The sequence below is a fragment of the Martes martes genome (genome assembly GCF_963455335.1).
Source record: "Martes martes genome assembly, chromosome: 14".
Classification (NCBI taxonomy): Eukaryota; Metazoa; Chordata; class Mammalia; order Carnivora; family Mustelidae; genus Martes; species Martes martes.
In genome coordinates, this window is record NC_137902.1 from 23,697,246 (window position 1) to 23,720,018 (window position 22,773).

The 22,773-nt window shown below is 42.6% G+C and overlaps 1 protein-coding gene across 1 annotated transcript in view; it reads right to left on the minus strand.

The window, feature by feature from the left end:
- SORCS3 (sortilin related VPS10 domain containing receptor 3) overlaps positions 1-22,773 on the minus strand; it is a gene marked incomplete at both ends in the record, with an annotated part of 596,464 nt that overhangs the window by 108,186 nt on the left and 465,505 nt on the right. Inside the window, 2 exons of the mRNA XM_080823492.1 lie at positions 4,012-4,191; positions 12,135-12,224. Of these exons, the coding sequence (XP_080679618.1) occupies positions 4,012-4,191; positions 12,135-12,224 (270 nt within the window). The remainder of the gene's footprint in view (positions 1-4,011; positions 4,192-12,134; positions 12,225-22,773) is intronic.

Genomic DNA, 22,773 nt, shown 5'->3' on the forward strand with positions numbered 1-22,773 from the left:
TGTTGGAAAGAATATTTGTTTCTTGATTTATCAGTGGAAAGCAACTAAGAAGAAATGTAGGTTGGAGTTAGTGATATGAAGAAACCACAACAAAGCTCTGCGTGAAAAGAATATCACAGAATAATGGTGAACACACATAATAGATTATATTCATTGTCCTCATCAGACTTGTTTTGATGGAACAGGCTCTGACACCTTAAAAAAGAGATTATTATTTGGCCTTCAAGATATTTTCTCACCTGATCATGTAATTACAGCCATGTCACTATTGTACTTGAAAAAAGGGATTAAAGGAAGAATGAGAAGGGACTCTCTGTATAGCAGGAGACTGTTCCAACAGACCAGGAAACAGACAATGTCTTTGCTTTACTCAGTTTAATGGGAGTTCAGTGGGGGTGGATTCCCATCCAATGGTTTCCAAGGTCTTTTAGTGCCAAGACTGTAAGATGAACTCTCAAGTAAGTTCTAATTTTCTTTGCCCCTTTCCCATGGTCAAGAAGATGCTTGAGGGGGCCACATGCAAGATGGAGTGATACACTAGGAAGCAGATTTAAGTGGTTGTGTTCATCCAAGCCAATTCACATCTGTGTTACCTAAAAGCATCTCTGACATTTCAGACAAGGTTAAACAGGTGTAATATTCTATCACATCATACTATAAAGTTATACATTAACTTGGCGTAGGGTACTGCATGATACAGCCAATATCATTTTCTAGGTATGTAGATATAAGAGAAAAACAGAGAGAAATATTAGCCGCCCATCAGAAAATGCCCAATTCTTCAATCCAGCTCTTTACTAGTATCTCTGCAATATTTATCCCCACTGTGTCCGAAAGTCACTGAACATTCCATAAAAATGGGCATCTACTCATCAGACTCTAGTTCTCATATCATGTTGGGATTCCACCAGACATGCCTTTCTCCCAAATTCCAGTAATTCATCCTTTAAGCCAATTCATCTTCAAGTCCCCCCCACTCCCTGCAAATTCCTCAAGTTAGAATTAACCTTCCTCTTTACTGATTCTACAACACAGAAAGTCACAGCTTTAATACAAGTTAGTCAGTGATCACTGATTACCTTAATAGTGTCATGTTTCCTTCCAGTAGATTGTGAGTCTCATGCACCAGCTTCATCTCATCAAACAAAATACACTCTATGAAAGTGTATTAATTTAGTTGAATTGAATGTGAAAGCTTACTAGTTTTCCCAGCTGCATCACTCAAGGGCATTCAGAGTCCAGAAAAATTATAGTCTCTTTGCTAACTGGCCATATGGTACACAATCTCAGTTTCTATGAGAATCTCTAGTGAAGGAGGTTAAAACCAATGACCCCTAGAGACCAATTAAATTCAGCTTTATCTCCAAATCACAGACTGCATCTCCAGGTGCAAAATAGCATCACCCTCTAAAAGCCTTCAATATGGTCATGGTCTAGATAGTGTCCAGATACAATTTATTCTCTTGGTATTAAATGCCTTCTAGAATCTGAACTCCAACCACCTATCTGGCACTCATTCTTGTACCTGATGAGCATCTATTCTATGCAATTAGATTGGCTACCTCAAGGTCTTACATATCTACGCCATCCATCTAGTTCTTGACTCATGCAGGTCTTAAAATATGAAATGCCTTCCACTTCTTCCTCTGCAGGGCAAAAAGACTGATGATCAGATTGGTAACATTGCAAAAAAGAACTGGGCACATACAACTCATCCCCATGTCCACTATTTTGGGAATCTGCTTGCAAAGATCACATACTCTGTACCCCCACTGTAGTGGTGTTCCAGGAAGAGGCTTCCACAGGAGAGCTTTTGATTTGTTATTTGAGCATGTGACTAAAAGGGTACATCCAGGTCTGGCAGGCAGGATTAGGAAGCCCACCTGCTTCTACATAACTTTTCAAAGCAGTAAAACTGACATTTGATCTCCATTTGTCTCACTCTTTGTCTCTATCTCAACTGACTCCAATCTGGGCAGGTCAAAAAAGGAACCTCGTTCACTGACTTCTTCAAAGCCCAACAATCTAGACTGCAAGCTTCCTGAGGGCAAGATGATCAGTCTCTCTCCTGCCTTCTTCATGGGCTTTAACACAAAGCAGGGGCACAATGAAACCTGATAAAATTAAATGGAGAACAAACACAAAAGAACTGGTTTTAGAGAAGTTGTATGTCTTGCTTTTGTAGAGATGAAATCACACCATGCATTTTTCCACCGAAAGACTAAAAATGCAAGACTGACTAGAGTAAGACCAAAATATACATATATTTAGGCACATTCTTCATTTTTATCCATGCTCCAGTTCAGATCAGAGTGTCTATTCACAGTGACCAACATACTCTTTATTACAAAAGGGATAGCACAGTGCCAAATGCACCCGCCTTATCAATAGGGTCAGAGACACAGGGATCTCTAAATTGAAAGGTCATCTGCTGCAAATGTCTACCCCGTTCTCCTGAAGTCTGACCACAGGAGTAGGAATAATCCTCTCATCTCTATAGCCTCACTTATGAGAACAGGAAGTTGGTTGCAATGACCTATGTCCCAGGAACATTTCATCCAAACCTTCCACCAGAGGTGACTTACTGCCCAATAACAAAGTATATTTCTGCCTCCAGGTATGATTAGAGTCAAGGAAATGTAAGCTTCCCAAAGCTCTTTACACACCTTAGTCATCTTTACCAGTTTTTGTAATTCTAAGAAAAAATCTGGGCCATTTCCCAAATGGGGATCTTGTTGTTAAGAGAATCAGCACTTGGCAACAACCTCCTGGGAAATCACGGTATTTCTACTGGATTTGTTTTATACCCAGTGCCATTCACTTTTCTCTCTCTACTTTAGTGGACTTCTATTCACCCCCAGACCTTTGTGTGGTCCTCCTACCTAAAAAAGTAACTTGATGTTTTCACTACTCTTCAGTAACTTTGACACCAGTGCAGGGATGCTAGAACACTGCCAGGCACTGCTCAGAAGACACCACTATAAAGCAGGAACCCCTACACCGATCCCTCTGTTCTGAAAGCTGCTCCCACTCCTCAAAGATGAAAACTAGTAAGGGAGCAGCTCACCACACCATCTGAGGGTACCACTCATGACAGACAACTCCTCCCTCCATGAATGAATGATCTCCACCAGCACAGCAGGTGTAGGGTTGACCATCAATCAGTGATAAATGCTGGATAAAGAAATACACCCCTTTACTCAAATCAATCCATCATACCAACAAGGCGAGGACTGTGGCCAGACCATCAAAGGTCATACACGGCCACTAGAGACATAAAAAGTGACCCAGCTTTAGGGTCACTGAAACAACTCATTTTTCTCTAGTGCCTCTGTGCAGTCACTTAGTTTCCTAGAGAAATTATTCTTTAACTGGTGATCACATTTAAAGACAAAACCTCAATATTAACTGAAAACTCAGTACAGTGATCATATTAAACAACAACTCAATGTAAGTCAAGGTCAGTTCTTCACCCTCCACGGATGTTGGCATGTGGTGGCATTTCAGGGAAACCCTCATCCCCAGCACTGATATTCACTTTTCTTTTCCTGTAAAACTTGTTCACAAGAGGTAAATTTCCAAATAATTGAAGATCAACTAATAGATACGTACCTCCACTCAGAGTCCGTAGAAGTGAGAAAGGGACTTAAGCGAGCCCACGTAGGTGAAATACCTGGGCGTCTGGCTCGTAATTGTGCTCATCCACAGAAGAATGCCCACTTCAGCCACCATCTATTCAAGTTTGCTGAGTCACCCACCATACTAGATGCTTTACGTATATTCTCTCTCATTCTCACAACCGTCTCATCAGGCAAATATTTAATCCCCCTTTTACGGGTGAGGAGATGGAGGCATAGGGAAGCTAAGTTCCTTGCCCAAAGTCACACAATTGCTAAAGGGTATAGCTGCCTTCTGCCCGAGGACTGGCTGACTGCAATGCTCGTGTTTATCCCATTAAAACTCCTGCAAAAGAGAGGCAGACCCAGGTGCAGGCCCATCTTGGCTACCTACCTCATACAATTCAATAATAATGTTTCCCATTAGACCTCGGCTACTCTTAATGTTCTCCATGGCCAGGGTGAAGTAGATGCCACGCGTGTCTGAGATGTAGAGGTTGTACGTGTCATTCTGGTTCCATTCTTGGACGGCTGCAAACACTTGGTTCTCATCAGTACTGATGATGTGCATGTCCTGGAAGAAGATGGAACACCTATAAGGCAGCAGATCTCCATATCCCTCTGCCCATGGGGGCCCAGAGTAATTACCATGACTTATGAATGGGGGAGAAAAAGCCTGAGTTATAGGCAATGTTAAACAATTCTGTGTCAGACCAAGGCTATAAATTAAGAGCTTTGTGATTTTTGTTCCTTGCTAAGTGACAGTAAGATGGGTGTAAGGGGCTTTGGTGGGTATCATTTCCCATGGCTTCAAGGGATTCATCCACTTTCATTTTTTATTTTTATATCTAAAAGTTAGTGTTAGCACTAACGGAGACATACAGCCTTGCCGGAGGAAACTCACATATGCAAAGAAATCAGGGCTTATCCCTTCTTTAGATCTTCATTTATGTTTTCAAACTTTTTAGTGTAGTGGCTACAAAACTTCTCTTTGGGATCTTCACAGTCATCCTTTGCAAGAAGGGTGGCAGGGAGGCAGAGCCAGTGGGTGGGGCTCTCGGCTTCCACCTCTGTTTCAACCAGAGGGGCACCACTTGAATCTGTTTTATCCTAGAGTTCTGCATGATATTCGGGGAGTAAAAGATGAAGGAGGTTCCGCTGCTAATAAAATAATATTTGAAAATCACTGACAATACCAAAAAGGAAATTCAACCTTGAATTTAGTGTTCTGGGCCCTACTAGGAACTCTGCTAGAAGTTAGCTCTATGGTGTAGAACATGTCTGTGTCCCTGAGCTTCAACTTTCTCACCAAAGTACTGAAGAGGTTGGGCTACCACTAAAAATAACTAACATCTGAGCACTATTCTAAGTCATCTAAATGTATTATTTCAGTTAAAAATCCAAATAATTCTACAATAGAGGTAGTATTAGTCCCATTTTACTGAGGAATAAAATATGGTACACAGAGGTTTGCCAACTTGCTTTCCATTACAAAGCCAGTAAGTGGCAGAACCAAGTGTTGAATGCCTGTCGTACAGCTCTAACCTACTAGTGAGCTTCTAACTGCCTGGATATATATGGGGGAGAAAGCCTCCAGATTGGAAGTTGCAATCCTATGACCCATGAGATGAATGGGAATCACAAGTGTTCGGTCTGATCATAGCATCTGCAGAATACCTGGACGGTGTAGTCTTTTAGGTGAAGCCAGCACTTAGGAAGCCTCAGCCTTAAGTGCCCAAATGTTCTTATGACCTGCCTCTTACATATTCATGTTAATACCCTGGTCCCTGAAGTCACTTTAGTTTGTACACCTGGACTAGGACATTTCTACAATCAAATCTAATCAGCTCACAATTCAGAAGAGTTTATAAAACCCAGTTTTCGTACATGGCTAGGCGCTATACAAAGATGACCACAAACTCAAGTCCTTTGCTAAGGAATTCATGCTGTCTGGAGGAACTGTTGTCACAGACAAACAAATGCTGGACATAATGTAAGCAGTTAAAAAATGCGTAACTATGAGGTGCCTGGGTGGCTCAGTGGGTTAAAGCCTCTGCCTTCAGCTCAGGTCATGATCCCGGGGTCCTGGGATCGAGCCCAGCATCAGGCTCTCTGCTCAGCAGGGAGCCTGCTTCCACCCACCCCCTGCCTGCCTCTCTGCCTACTTGTGATCTCTCTCTCTCTCTGTCAAATAAATAAATAAAGTCTTTAAAAAAATTTTACAAAAATGCGTTAACTACACAGGTAGATACGCCAAAGAGTAATGGCATCCCGAGAAGGCAGGAGAAGACCCTGGTCACCGTGGTGGCAAGCACTCGTAGTAGGGGCTCAGGCAACTGGAGTTGACAGTTAATCACCAGGCCGGGTCTAGCTTTTACTTTGTTTGCCCAACCTTTCCCAGAAATGATTTCAGCAATAAAAGAAGGTAGCAATATCTTCTTTTATTGCTGAAATCCTTTCTGGATTTCACAACCATGGAGCACTTCTCCAAGATGTTTTTTTGGAAGGAGCAAGTTCATTCGATTTGGACAACAAGGAGGTGGGAGAAGTGAGAAGCGCTCTGGCTCTTTCTATTGGAGGATCTGTCGTATCTCAGTGTCTGGCCTTGAACTCCCTAGGTCGTTTTGACTGAGACCTCTCTAGTTCATTTGTGCTTACACACCTTACAGAATCACAGGATCCCGCTGAGCTGCTTGAAAATGGAAATAAGGCTTCCTCTTAAAAACCCTGTGATGAAATTGTGTTGTGTTGGTGTGGAATGAAAGCCCGAGAACCCAGTAGGAGGGGAAATAGCAGCTGCAGGAAATACAGATTAAATTCACTTACCCTGTTAAAAATGCAATAGAAATGCCGGGCTTTTCCCAGATGTTTTGGTTATAAAAATGAATGAGCTAAGTTATTTTAGACTAAACTAATGTAAAAGAAGTGGGGAAAAAAAAAAACTGAAAACACTAGGGCACGGTCAGGATGGAAGGCAGCCAGTCTTGTTATGCGTGTGGGGTATATCACCTGACTCACAGGTACGGCAGGCTTAGGGGACAGGGTACTCTCTAGCAACCAGGACCCTGGGAAGTTGGCTTTAAAAATTCTTAATTTCCCTAAGTCACTTAGCTAACAAATGACATTACTAATATTTAAACCCAAGACTATCTGAACTCTGTTATCAGTGGGAATATAACTCAATATGCATCAAAATGACCTGGAGATCTTAAAAGCAGGCAGACTCCTATGTCCCACTGCCTGAGGTTCTGAGTCAATGTGTCTGGTTGGGAAGGCTTAAGTCCTACCATCTGGACCAGTCTTCCAGACAAGTCAGGTGCATGCAGTCTGGGTCATCACTCCTTGAAAAAGCTCTGAGCTATGTGTCGTCTCTCCAAATAGATCTTCTAGTTGAATACGGATCAACCAATAATAACCAGAATATTATGTCTTTAAGAACAAATGATTCATTTTCAGTAGTACTGGTCTAATAGAGAGCTGAATGATAGTAAACCATATTTCTTGAATCCTGCAACCTCAATCTAACCCCAAAGCATATGTCACCTCCTTCCGAAGAAAACGAAGATGTGCTTGCTACTCTTGAGAACAAGCAGAGTAAGATCTGACTGGTGATAAGAAGAGAGACTGAAGAGGGGGGAAAAGCAGTAAGTAAATTCTGGTTGTCACTTCAATAAACGAATTTGGACAGCATCAGACATAACCATACTCATGTTTTTATTTGGAGAACAATTACAAATAACACTCCCCCATACCCTCCCATTAATTTGGAAGAATTATAGTTGCCTTTTGCAAACCTAAACGTGAGACTTCATAGGTAAACAATGGTGAAAACACTTCCGCACGAAACATTTTCGTGTAATCTGGGCTGAACATAACTTCATTCACTATAACAACACACACTATTCAGTATCTGCCATCCGCCAGACATTATAATAGAAATACAGAGAGAACCAAGATGTACAACATGACCTCAAGCAGATGCCCAACGGTGGTGGGAATGTCATGCCCTCCTGGCCTTCTGTGAACCTGACTAAGGTCCCTGGTATGGGTACTGATGGGAATACAAAGGCTTATAGACAGGGGCAGTCGAGGGGGCATCCATGGAAATGCGTGAAACCTGATTGGCTTGAAAGCAGTTTTTCCCTGAGGGAGGTGAGGACAGAGTGGCCACACCATAAGGGGCCCTGCATTGGCCCACCTAAGTTCTACCCAGAAGGAAATATAAAACTAGCACAAGATTTTGAGGAGGAAAAGGGGATAATTAGAACTGCCCAGGGCAGAGATTCGGCTGCAGTAGGCCGGCATAACTGTGAGATCACAGCGTCCAAGGTAGATTTCAGTGGGGCAGGCGGAAGGCTTACAAGGTGGCTGCAACATCTCAGTAGTGACACATGAGGCCTGGACTAAGGAAGCAGGTTTTCTATGAGAACCCTATGAAATGGACTGGTGAGATATCAGGGAGGCAGAACCCACAGGGCGACAAAAGAAAAAGGCATATCTTTAATATGTCAGGTATGTGACCTACAAAATTCCCTCATTAGCATGCTCATACAATCATAATTAAATACTCATAATTAATGTGCATAATTGTTTATTCTACATCAGTCTCTCTCATTAGCCCATAAGCTCCCAAAGAGCAGACACTGTGTCTTTCTTATGTATCACTGCATTTCTAGCACTTACTGAATATCGGTAGCACATGGTAGATATCTAATAAAAGGTTTTGTATGGATGAGTAGAGTAAGTAAACACGGGAGAGGGATGAAATTTTGGGGATATAATATAAGGTAGAGATACTGAGCTTAAGTCTAGAGTTTTAAAATGGGATTTTTCAGGGGAAGTATTTCAAAAAAGCAGCCCAGGGCTCGATGGGTATGGGATGGGACTATGAACAGAGACGTCACCAATATGAAGAGAAGGGATGAGGTCACCCAAGAACCATGCAGAACACCAGGAGAACTTAGGATCATCAACATTTAAGGGTGGCAGGAGAAGGGGAATCAGAAAAGTGAATCAGAATAAAACATGCCACAGGGAAGAGTATCAGGTGTGGATTTTTTTTTTTTTCCCCAGTAGTGTCAAGTACTCCAGAAAGATAGAAAGAAAGAAAGAAAGTTAGTTAGTTGTACAAATGTTTATTGGATTTGGCTTGGAGGTGTTCCCTGGTAGCAATGGCTAGAGGAGTTTTGGTGGAATAGGAAAGAGGGGTGTGGGAGACCAGAATACAGCTGACAGTGGGTTGAAGAGTAGATAGGAAGCAACAAAAGAAATTAGAATTACAGATAACATTTTAAGAAGTGTGGCTGTGACACAGCAAAGAAGGATAAATCAGTATTTGGGGAAATGTAAAAATTAAGGGAAATTGTCCTAAGGAAATTAAAGAAAAGGTTAATATCACTGTCATTATCATTATAATAAATTTTCTCAAGCATATTTCCCTCTCTTCTCTTTTATTATTCAAAATGGGATAAAACATATTCTACTGTCAACTAAAAGCAAACCCAGACTTAGGTAGGGAGAGCCTTTATTTGCAAGACTATCGCAATAGGGAGAACACTCTGGCTATCGTATCTGCAAGTCCCTCAGGGTGATGGCAGGGAAGAATTATGTTTATGGAGAGAAAGTCAAACAAGGCTAGAGAGAACCGGATGTGGGGAGCAGGGTGAGCAGGTGGTAGGAGAGGGGCCATTGAACAGGAAACCACCCTCCTTACAGTCGGTTGGTTTTCAGAAGGGTTGTTAACAGGGGTTGTCCTGAGTTCCAGCACCTGCTTAAGCGCCCAAGAGTGGCTCCAAGTTCAGAGGCTGGGGTGGGGAGGAGGCGAAAAGCCAGCCTGTCTGGTCAAGTTAAATTAGCCAGCATTTTGTCCAGTTTGTCCCCCAGTGAGGACAAAGAGTTCAGTTAACCATTTATAGATAAGGAATGAGAATTTGGTCTCATCCAAGGTAAATAGGCGGGCTTCTGTATCTTAGCGAGGGGCATGGGGAAGAGTGGTTTTTTGCAGTGAGCTACTTCTAGGAGCACAAAAGAGCTGGTTATTTCTTAAATCTCGCTGTTCTCCAGAAGCACTGGGCTCAGTAAATTTCAATGGTATCAGATGCCCATTTCACAGGTAAAAAGACCTGGGCTCCTGGATAAGCAAGTGGCAGAGCTGGAAAGAAAGCTCAGGGTTTCTTGCTCAGAAGCTCCATTGCCTTTCAGCCAGGCTATACCAGGGCTCTCGGTCATTTGTGTCCTCACCCCCTGCCGGTGAGTGGCTACCATGCCCCTTCCCCACCCCCCCATGCCCAGAGACTGGTTACGGAGGACTAAGCACAGGGTTGCCACTCCTAATAATGCCACTCATTATTAATGGTGTTCATTTCATTCTCTGCAAAACGCTCCAAGCCACAGAGCACCCCAGGGGAGTGTGTTCTGAACAGACAGGCTGGGAGGAGAGGTGTGAGGGCAGTGATGACAGGGAGGTTCTCTTTGTTTTTGTAAGCAAGACGCCCAACAGCAGACGCAGCTCCTGGAACAGCAACAACTTGCTTAAAAGCCATTTCCATTTTTAAACACTTCCACCCCCTCTGTCCTCACCTCCTCGGCCTAGGCTGGGGAAAATCCGAGCCAATGCTGGCTAATAAAGGGGATCGATAACCATCCAGCTATTTTCACAGCAGCCCTCATATTAATGAAGCTGCTCTGGATGGAGTTCTATAAAAGGGGCCGCACGGATGGTACTCCACCACGATAAATTGCCATGGGGTTGCTGATCGTTAATGGAGTGTTCCAGGGTTGTGATCAATCCCAGGCTTCATTTGTCCCCACCTGCAGCCACACTGCCCAGGGGAGCAAACTGTTTGTTTATCTCAGAAGGTTAAAAATACATGAAATATGCACACAGTGTAGAGACGGAAAAGGCCTTACACTGGGGATATGGTTTGGAAAGTTCCCGAAGTACTTCTCCTGAGCCAATAGGTGGAAATCATCAAGTTAACTGCAAGAGGTCTTTCTCCTTCAGAAAAATCATGATTACAAACTTCTCCATCCTCCTCTTCTCCTAGCAGAGATACTGCTTTCCTGCTTGGGTTTAGAACATCTGATGGGGACATCCTGCAACCACCGTGATGTTACAGAATGGTCCCATGCCAGCCAGTCACAGAGAGGGTAGAGAAAATGAGGAGTTGATCCCATGTCCTCTGGGGCTACTTAATGCAGTCCCTGCTCATCCCATCAGCCTCTCCACCCCTTTCTCTGCAACCCAGTCTCTTGAGATGGTGTTTAGTTTGTTGAATGGACCATATTCTCTCTCTTAAAATAGGGCCTGTGTGTGCCTTTTCTATTGGTTTCCCAACCCTTGTTTGCAGGGTTAACTCCTTAATCCTCTTACATCATCTTAAACCTAACTTTCTTAGGAAACTTGACCTCAGTATCTGTATAGGTAAGCTCCACCCATTATGTCACAATGGTCCTTGAACTTCTATACCTATAACACTCCCTACATCTACAATTGCTTGTTCAGTGTCTCTCTTCTCTACCAGAATATAAGCTCCACGAAGGCAGGGACCATTTGTGGCTTCTTTTCTTTTCTACTCTCTCCATAGAGCTTAATTTAGTGCCTGGCACAGAGTAAAAGCCGAAATGAGAGAAAGAACAGTTCAATGGTTGAATAAAAGAAGGATCAAACGAATGAATGGATTTATGCATGCATGTATGAATGAATGAATGAATGAATGAAACAACCAGTGGTGACGATTACCCACCCTCTTTCCCATAATTACTCCTACCTCTTTAGTCATTTAGCCTTTCATGTTGTTTCCCAGCACCAGCTTACAGACCCGATGCTTTACAACATTACATTTAATATGTGTTCAACCAGAACCTTGCCCTTTTTTGGAGCCTTTTTAGGTGATGCAATTGTATCCTGTCCATTTTTAGACTGAGGTTCTAAGATCCTTCTCCTCCAGGAAGCCATTGTTCACAAGGTATGGAGTCCACAGGATAAGTTTTAAGATTTTCCAACAAAGGAGTTAAAATGCCATCATTTGATATTAACATTAATAGTAAATTATTCCTTTTTAATTACTCATAATGGCAGAAGGGAGCAGAAACATAGGCAGTGCATTTACATTTTGCATTAAAATGTAGAGAGAAGCATGAACTCCACAAGACTCACCTGGGCACCTTTGTGCATACATACCTATTAGCGTCTGGGCTCCTGTCGGGGCCCTTCTGAACCTGTCCCTCTATTTGGCAGTAAGGCCCTTGCGTGAGGGAGGGACTCCCAGAAGGGATTGTGTGCTAGCTCTCCTTTCACTGGGAAATGACTCCAGACTATACAGGATGTATTAGACAGGGAATCAAAGCTCTTGCCTACATGCCCCACTGAGAGGAGAATAGAGAACCCAGGTTCGGGGCCATCAGCAGAGGCCAGAGCCCCACAGTGGCAAGTCAGGCCCAATGCCCGCTGTCCCCCAGGCAGAGGTCAAACCTCCCTGCAGTCCAACATGGCAGTCTCTCCTTGCTTGGACGTACCTTGGGCAGGGAGTACTTGGGCAGCTTTATCTGGGCAAAGGCCTCTCTCCGATAGGACACGTAGTAGCTGGCTCTTCCACCAGTTGTCACCTGGATCATAAGGGAAACACAGAGAAGTCAGATGGTGCCAGGGATCATGGCCAAGTTGGAAGGTATTAGCTTCTCCATCAACAGCCACAATAGGTTTGTGATAACCTTTCAGAGAGTATCCCTTGCTGGCACTGAGCCTCCGGTCCCGCGGCATTGAGGTGTTCCCAAGTCACAACACTTAAACAACAAATAAGCAATGACAACAGTCTTTCCCAATGGTTGACACCTTCAGTGAGAGCAGGGACTCTGAATTTGGTCACTGTGCTCTGCCGACACACACACCTAATACATAGTTTCAACTGCAAACAGAAACTACTCATGTGAGATGTACCCATGATCAATTTATTTTGCCTTAAAATAATTTTCTATTCCATTGCAATCATGACATGATTGTGAAATGATTTTTTTTTCTGAATCTGAATAACTACTATTGCTCAAAATCTCTTGTTACTTGAAATTAATTTCATTTCTGTTCTGAGCACATTTTTTCCCTTCATATTTACAAATCCATGCACTGAGAAGGTAGTTTTTGTTCCTTTCTATGTGCAAGTGATTTAAAGGAATCAAAGGTCAGAGGAAGAACTCTGGATTGGAAGGTGAGAAATCCTGAGTGTGAGTCCCAGTTCTGCTGTCCGATGGCTCCTCACTCCAAGAGATGGCAAGTCCTATGGCTCCCTGTATCTCTGCACAGACTGGAAGCACAGAGACTGCCAGGCAGAGAAAATGTTAGAGTCCCAGTGAAGGCAGAACCTTAGAAAAAACTTGGTGCAAAGACTTAAGCTATGAATCAAGAGGAGAGACCGGTTTGGTCCCTAGGACCCTGGGATCACGACCTGAGCCCAAGGCAAACACTTAACCAACTAAGCCACTGAGGTGCCCCTGGGTTTTGTTTTTTGATAAGACATCTATTCTGAATCTGTATCGTTCTGCACTGGCTTAGAGGTGGGGCATTCACATTAAGATCAATGAGTTGCTAAGAAGTTTTTTTCTTTTTAAAATAAATTTCAACTGCATAGAATCAGATTAAAATATAACCTTTGGTACTAAATACACAGTTATCACTAGTCCTTGCTTAATCTTATTTGTTTGTTTAATTTCCTTCCTTCTTTCCTTCCTCCCTCTCTCCCTCCCTCCCTCTCTCTCTCTTTCTTATTTTAAGTCCAGTTTATTTAACATATAGTATCATGTTAATTTCAGGTATACAATATAGGGGTTCAACAATTCTATATAGTCCGCAGTGCTCATTGAGATAAGTATCCTCTTAATTCCCATCACCTATTTCACCATTCCCCCGACTCAGCTCCCCTCTGGGAACCATCTGTTTATTCTTTATAGTTAAGAGTCTGTTTTATGGTTTGTCTTTTCTTCTTTGTTCATTTGTTTGTTTCTTAAATTCCACATATGGCTGAAATCATATGGTATTTGTTTTTCTCTGACTGACTTATTTCACTGAACATAATACTCTCTAGATCCATCCATGTTGTTGCAAATGGCTGGATCTCATTATTTTTTATGGCTGAGTAATGTTCCATTGTAGAGATCTATACCACATCTTCTTTAGCTACTCATCTACTGATGGACACTTGGGCTGCTTCCATAATTTGGCTATTGTCAGTAATGCTGCAATAAACATAGGCTGCGTATCATCTTTTTGAATTAGTGTTTTAATTATAAATTATAAAACCAACACATGCACGCCTGTCAACTGAAGAACTGGAACAGTAGTTTTAAACTTAAGCTGCTTCAGAATCACTTGGAAACCTGCTTAAAACTTACACGTCTGGGCCCCACCTTCAGAGTCTTTGAGTTGATCAATCTGGGGTGAGGTCCAAGAATTGTCTTTTCTAATGAGCTTCCAGATGATGCTGATACTGCTGGTTCGGGGACCCCACTCCGAGCAGCTCAGAACTAGAACTTTAAAGACAACTGACATACACTTTTGTGCCTCTGTGCCCTACACCCATCCTGACCCTGGCCTCCCTCTAAGATATAGTTATTTTGCTGATTTTGTGTTGACAATGATGACAAAGTTTTTTTTTTTTTTTAATGGGGCAAAATTCCTATTATATAAAATTAACCATCTGAAAATGTAAAACTCAGTGGCATTTAGCACATTTGCAGTGTTACACAATCTCTACCCAATTCTAAACAATTTTCATCACCCCTAAAGGAGATTTCATACCCAGTGATAAAGTTTTTAAATCCCAAAGTAAATGCTCTGGTCACTTATCATAGGCTTAAAAGACAGTTCTCTACAGGACACCCTGAATGTCACCAAGCTTGCCTTGGGGAAATAAAGCAGCATCAGAGAAGGCTAGTCCTGTTAGTGAATGCTGGCCAGAGTACAGCAATTAAAAGAAACTTCTCCTGAGAAGACCTAGTTTGTTCCATAGGGAACAAGGAACCACTGAGCATCTGATCAGCACCACAAACAAAACTGTATCCCTTGGGGTTTCCAAATCACCAAGAGCCAAAGCAGAACAGAGTGGTCTCCTCAACAGGGTGATGGACACCACCAATTTGGGAACTCAGCCCAGCTATGCCTGAGAGAGCCCAGACCTTCTCTCTCACAAGCTTACACACACAACTGAGAGACTTTGTGCTTGAGTAATCAAGATGGAGATTATACTTCAGGTACACGATGGGATGATCCAAACTACTAAGGGGCTGATGAAGCCCCAGGAGGCTAGAGGTTCTTCCAGTACCTAAGAATCAGAGTATCTCCCAGTGATACCAACCTGGCTCCCATAGTTCTGTTTGGTCCTGGCTGTATCCTTCTCTGTATCTGCTACCATCTAATTCATGGTTTAACCTCACTGTAAGGCCAATGGGTTCATGGATGGGTTTTGGATGCTACCAATTCATTACAATTTCTCTCTCAACTCTTGACCTCTGTTCTCTCTATTCCTACATCCCTTTCAACATTTACTCTTGTGGGACACATATTCCTTCAATCTTTCCTCCATGTCTTCTTATAAGGTTTCAACCTCCCTGATTCCTAGGAAGTGCTCGCCTCGTGGCCAAGTGATTGGTGAATACATAATAATAAAAGTAATGACACAACGGTCATTGATTGAGTTCATCTATCATGCTCCAGAACTGCATGTAGCCATTACATAAATTATCCAGTTTCATCCTCATGACAACCCTTCAGAGACTACAAGATACTGAGTGACTTGCCCAAGATAAGATAAATTTGAACTCAGCGGTTTGGCTCTAGACCTGTTCTCCTCCTCCTATGACTAAGAAGGCTCTCCATTCACCTTACTCATCTCACTATAATAGCAATACATTTTCTTGACTCCAAGATGTTTTTTAAAAACATATAAAAGTCTCTGTAATTAGAATGTGCATATAACCTTTCTTCATATTCCAGAAAATCTGTTATGACATTGATGGTGTATCTTAAAAATGAAATCTTCATAGAAGAGAGGGCACGAGGTAATAACTAGATTTATAATAGCTACTATGAAATGAAAGCTGATTACACAGAAAATGGGACAATGAGCAGTTTATATGCCATACTTCATTTGATTCTAATTATACATAATATAATACATAATACCTCTACCGGTCAGGAAATTGAGGCTGAGAGTAGTCAACTAACTTGCTTGATATCACACAGCTTTTCATTGTTACAGTCCATCTGTGACTCTCCCCTGTGTCCAAGCCCTTAATGAGGAATAAGTGCAACCCCAAAATGTCAGGTATAGAGCAGGGGCTCAACACTCATTGACTAACTTGTCAATAATGAATTGTGGGGATTAATCCACTCAACCAGAGATGCTTGGAGTTTGATTTCCTCCATTGTTTAGGGACTAAACCATGGATGGAGAGAAGAACTCTCCATTCCCACCAAGTACCTAGATGGTCACAGGAACTTATTTCTAGCACTCCCCACTTGGAAGCCAAATCCTTACAGTGTTGGGAGGATACCAAGCTGATGCTTTTGCTGCCTCTCCACTGTTATTTGTGTGACTCTCTGGCAACACACAAGGAAAGAATAAAGTTTAGTGACTATTAATCTATTTTGATATTTGATACAATGCCAGCAAATCCGCTGGCATTGTAAATCCCAGAGATTATTACCACTTTCCCTCTCAGTGACACCTTTTATTTTACATATGATGAATGTCATCCAATTATTTGCTCTGGGTCCATCCGTCATGCTAAATACTGAATTAGCTGGGTCTTTTCCTCTCTAATGACTGGCTCGTTAATCTGATTTTCTGGATTTCCATTTTACAGGTATAATTGGGCTCCTGGCCAGTGAAAATGATTCCTTTGGACAAATGCACTGACCATTAAACACATCTGTCTCTTCTGACTTGTTCTCATTCTTACCGTAACCAAGTCTACCCTGACATACCTTTTATTTATTTATTTATTTGTTTGTTTTAATTTCTCCTTGATTCTGGAAGACGGCTTACCCTGGAGGAGAGAGAGAAATCTGCCAAAAAAGAAAAAAAAAAAAGGGAAGAAAGAAAGAACGAACGAACGAACCAAAGTGCCTGGAGTCATGTTGAGTCTGTTTCTGCCATAGAGAGAAGAAAACTTGTAATATCTCTAGAGCTTTTAAGTGGGCATAGGTAATCTGAAAAGAGAAGCAAAACTTAACATTTCAGGTATCTACTATGTTAACTGCTTTACATTCATGATACTATTTAATATCCACGCTAGTAATGACTACTATTACTATTACTATTTTTAGTAACATTAGCAGTACCCTACAAGGCATAAATATCAATAATATAACATACTCTGAGCATTTAGTATATACGAAGCCCTGTTCCTCTGTACACGCTAGCCTTCTATTTTATGTTCAGGTGAGAAACTGAGACCTAGGGAAGTTACACAACATACTCAAAGACAAACCGCAAATAAATGGTGAAGCTGGAATTTGAGCCCAAGTTTGTCTGACTGCAAAGCTTATGCTGGTCCCTCAGGCTACGTCAGGTTTCCAGACCTCTGTGGAGGGGAATGGATCCCGTGTCACTCAACTTCCCGTTTCACCAGGGAAGATGCCTATGAGCAAGGCGGATCTTTTTATGTGAGGAATCATATCCATTCCTCAGCCCTCAGAAATCAATGCTCTATTGTTGCATGGGAGTGAACAGTGCTCCTACTAGCATTTGTGAATAAGAGGGACCAGAGTGGAAAGAATTCTGGCTGGCAAAAGAAATGCAGGAAATAACATTTAGAAGGTTTTCCAGCTAGAGGACCTTGCTGGGCCCACTATGATGTGAATAATCTGCCTACACAAGGGAAGTGGCCACCTGTACAGACTCCATTAACGACTCCCACACAGCCCCTGCAGCAGCCCCTCCTCCTTCAAGAAACAAAAGGGAACGGCACAGTTGTTAGGATGCACAATTAACTTTTCCAATTTCTTTGCTCATTAATTCTATTCAGATTATTTAAAATAAATCTTGACATTGTTAGGCCTCTCTCTTCCTCTCCACCTACATAATTTCTTCAAAGATCACAGTTCTCTCTCAAGAACAAAGGAGCAAGATTTGACTGCTGGACCACAAAGTCGATAAATAGCCATCGGTCTCTTCAGGAAGTTGCTCTAAGTGTTGGGATGGTCCTGGGGGCTTCTCCACAGCAGGTTACACTGCCCCTGCCAGCTTAAGCTCATTTTCCAGAAATGTTTTGCTAAGGCACCACACTAGAGGTCTGGAACCACATGATATCTTACCAGCAAGCCATCTCCTCTGCTAGACTCTTTGATGTTGAATTTAGTGTTTGTCAAACTGGTGTTTGTTCATTTTATGTCCTGGAGGCTGTGTGATATTAACGTAATATGCAGTTTTATCTGACTGTTTCTAGAAAGAGTGGGTCTATCTATTACCTACCACTTGTACACTGTGCTGAGGCTGAACCTTCTTTGGAACAGATTTGCACATAAAATCTTTTACTGGAGCCCTAACACAATAAAATATTTTACTGGGGCCCTAACATAACCACCCCCAAAATAACCTCACCAAGAATAGATTTGGAATAAGATGGTCGACACTGAAGCCAATATTGTTCTCTCAATCTGTAGTGGGGTGGGGGGGAGCGGGGGGGGATGGTGCTGGAGGGAAGGTTGAATACTAAGGTTGGCCAAAACATACTGACAAAGAACTGTCACCTGGGCCGACCCTTGCCAAGACTTCTTGGAACCTACACTGCCTACTCGGGTTGGTAGGAAGGGAGAGTAAAGGTGGTGAGTCAGAAAAGCACGGGGGGAAAGACTCATGTCAGGTCTACCCACAGCCCTAAGAGAGGAATCAGTCACCTGACTCTGAGTCTGTTTTTTCAAATACAATCAAGGTCCAGACTTGGTACATTTCCAATTACATTTTTTCAAAGAAGGCTCTCCCTCTGACTTTTTAGCATTATAGTACATTGGTTGGAATCCCAGACCTGTGTTTCAGTCCTGCTTTTGCCACTTGCTGGTTTGGTGATCTTGGACAGGTAATTACTTTAACCTACCCAGGTCTTCTTCTGGGAAGTGGAGAAATCAATTCGACCCCACAACATGCTATCATGAGGAGTAAACACAGTACTGTATGTAAAGAGCCTTAGATCTGAAGCTGGCACATGCTACATGCTCACTGCATAGAACATGCACCTGCCAAGCTAGAAGGCAGTTGCCTGCACCCCCTGACTGGGGACTGACTGGGGGCTAACCACAGTGGCAGTTTATATATGCCAACTGGAGGCTTTAGGAAGTGCTGGTGTAGCCACATGGGCTACCTGGTCAGAAGATACCAGGGAGAGAAGACTGAAATTTTTCCTGGGGCCTCTGGGCAGGATGATCTCATGGAGACAACACCTATGGACCCAATGAAGCCAATGTGTTTCGTGTTAGAGACTGAGCCATTAATGGCTGCAAGACTTATCTTTGTGTTCTGGCTTTCGTGACTTGGAGGGGAAGAAGTTCTTGGAATGTACATCTGACCCTTCAGAATGGAAGTCCTTGTGCCTTCCCTCTCCTAACTTTTTTTTTTTTTTTTGGAAGGTTTGGGGAGACAGATAAAAAGGCAAAGGTGAGTGGAGAAATAAAAAAGAACAGATAAGGACTTGAATTGTCATCTTGGAGCACAAAAGGTAGGAGCACCTTGAATATCTATCTATCTACCTATGTATAATTATATTTAATATAATTAATATAATAGCTAAAAAGCCAAAACCTAAACAGTCTACTTTGAGTGTTCCAGATCAGGATACCAGAGCTGCCTTAAAAAAAAAAAAAGCAAGCAAGCAAGCAAGCAAGCAAGTAAGCAAGCACTACCCATGGAAACCCTATAGTGGCATGTTAAAAACTCGTCAGCAAAACATCCCCTCGCTTCCCCTCTCAGAAACGGCCCTGGTCCCGGTAGACTGCAAGCTTCATGTGGCTTCGGGAAAGATGGGGCCTAGGAGGCTGAAGCAGATATTGCAAGGAGCCTAGCTTCTATAGTCTTCTTCCACCTAAGTAAGTTTTCTCTTGGACTTGAGACCTCCCACAGCCTTTTTCCTCTCTATAGGTTGACGTTATGAGGTCAGCTCAGCAATTGAAATCTTCCCAAGCCAGACACCAGCCTCTGTCTTTTCTCTAGTATTCCAGAATTTCAGAAAATAAATAAAAAATAGTGGGAAAGAAGAGGAAGGAAGAAGGGTGTGAGGTCCTGGTGTGCGCAACCTCTGTGCTTCTAGTTTCAGCTTCACTGGTTATCAGAGAGGCAACTGGCATGGTAACTAATCTTTTGGAGTTTCAGGGCTATTGTTCCATAAAAAGGGAACAAATAATTACCCTTCTCTTACAGAGCAGTAAATGAAATAATAAAATGCTTTCATGGAACTGTAAAGTGTTCTACAATGTAATGATCAGAAGGTTATAATTGACCTATGGATATACCTAAAAACCCTAAGATGTTAGAAGTTTTTCACTGGAAAATTGCTGTAGATGGAAAGTTTGTGTTCCCCACAAATTCCTATGTTGAAACCTAATCCCCAGTGTAATGGCATTTGGAGGTGGAGGCTTTGGGAGGCGATTAGGTCAGGAGGGTGGGGTCCTCAGGGATGGGATTAGTGCCTTTATTAAAGAGGCTCCGTGGAGTTCCCCTGCCCCTTCTGCCCCGTGTCTACGAACTTGGAAATGGGTTCTCTTCAGCCACCAAATCTGCTGGTACCTTGATCTTGGACCTCCCAGCATCCAGAACTGTGGGAAAGAGTCTGTTATCTGTACATAAGATCCTGTTGTGTGCTGTATCTGCTATAGCAATATGAAGAGACTAAGACAAAAATCAAGCCAATGATCCAGACGGGTCCACTCTGTTGATTGTTTGGGAGGGGGGTAGGAGGAATTTAAATTCTCCAGTGGGGCTATGCTATCCACAGACTGGTGGGCCATAAGGAAGTCACAAAGGAAGCAGGAAATGGATAGGCTGAGATAAAGAGGAGAAGTGTATTCAGCCACCCAAGATGAATGGCGGGCCTATACTGCCACTTAGAGAATGATTAATTTTACTGATATGTTCAAGATATTTTCCATATCCTAAAAAGGCAAGGCAAACAAAGTCATTAATTTTCTAGAGAAACAGGGATGCTTCTTTGGGACCTGGGATTTCCAGGCGGCCTGGGAAATATGTGTGGGCTGCTAGATACGACAGCAAAACTTCACCAACATGGGACTTGCATGCCTCATGAGTGAATTTTGGGACAGCAGTGGACAGATTTAAACCATCTGTCAAGCTGTTTCTCAGGAAACACTACCACTTCCCCAAGAGAGCCGTGAATATTTGTGAAATGCCAACTGCTACTTGGAGCCTCCCCGTTGTACTCCTCGTGTCATGCCTTTTCTGTCCTCCACTGGCGGAAGCACCACTGGCAAGTCAAGCTCTGCACTCACACTCTGTCTGCGCTCTCTGCTCTCATGCACGATGACCACACTGAAGAGATCCTTTGCAGTCCCACTTTATTGGTGAGTTCACTGACTGCATAGGATCATGCAGCTCCGAAGTGGCCGAGTCTGGATTTGAACTTGGGTCTCAAAATCCTGATGACACCCACTAACACTACAGCCCCAAAGAAGCCTGAAGTGTCTCCTATAGAGCCTTTCTAAAGAATGATTGATTTAGGACCAATTACCTCGAGGGACTTACCATGACCCAGATCACGAGAAGCCCCCAGTATCACTGAAATCGCAGGGACTTGCATCACAAACTACCTCCCTAAGGAAGCCTCTCCACCCCAATTTCCCAGTGGGAATTCATCTTTTCTTCCTCTGATTTTTAGAGCTCTTTGTTTGTCGCCTTCTCACTGCACTTACCAGCTGCTATTCTAAATTATGGGAAACTGGTACCTTTCAGTTCTTTTGTTGTACTATTTTCTATGGTGGATAATGTGCTATATTCCCATTTTGCCCTCTCTTAGTAACTGGCACCCATGTCATGACAACTAATATTTCTAGAGGACTCTATTCCCTGCCATTAGTTTTTATTATTGGACTGAATCTCATTTGGTCAGGGCACAACCCAGCGAGGGAGGTCTAATTACATCCCCATTTTAGAATGAAGGGGCCTGACTTTAGGTCACCTTGCTACTAAAAGGTGAGGCTCAAAGCCAACCACAGAATGTCTGCCTTGAATCCCCAGGCTCTTTTCAGGTTGCCAGGCTGCTTCAGTCTGTGTCTTCTGAGTCAAGATCAGAAAAAGACAAAGTGGTGATAATTGCATGGGTTTCACAAGTGGGTCGTGATTTTACATCAAATATTCCTTTGAGTGTTTGGCGACATAACATGGCGATAAGAGAGTATGCTTTCCTGTGGGGAACGGAGAAGCAGATTTCAAGATGTTCTTCTCCACCTACTGCTGAATCCACATATTAATTAAGGGTCTGGCCAAATCCCCATCATTCCTTGAACACTGCTCATGTTTAGACGTCTCATGATGGGTACTGGCCCCAACTGTACTATATGTTGCATGCATCGTTCAGTGAGCAAAAACTTATCCAGCACTCTTGTGCCCAGGCTATATCAGGTACCATGGAAGTCATAGGACTGTGACCTCATGGAGTTTACCATTTCTTTGTAAAAGCAAGCTTAACATGTAAGATATACAAATGACAACATAACACCGGTGATAGTGCTCTGGTACCCTGAGCCAGTTAAAGGCTGGGTGCTGGAGAAGTAACCCCTCAGAGCCACAGTACTTGACTCTAGTTATTTTCACTTGATCTTAGCCAAAAGGCCGAGAAGCGATTGACTCTAGTTATTTTCATGCTCCTTCTAGGATCACCAAAATCAGTGTACACACAACACACATGCACACACATACCCTATAATATAGAGCATATACATATATATGCGTGTATGTGTAATATACATGTGCATGTATGTGTAATATACATGTATATATGTGTAATACATATTATATATATGGATGTCATGTTATTGACAATCCCACTACCTTTGGAGAAGAATGGGTTCACAACACTAAAGGACTTTCTGTGTGCTGAGTGGGATGATGGATTTGAAGATGGAACGATGGAGTAACCAGGATACAACTACAGCGTTCTA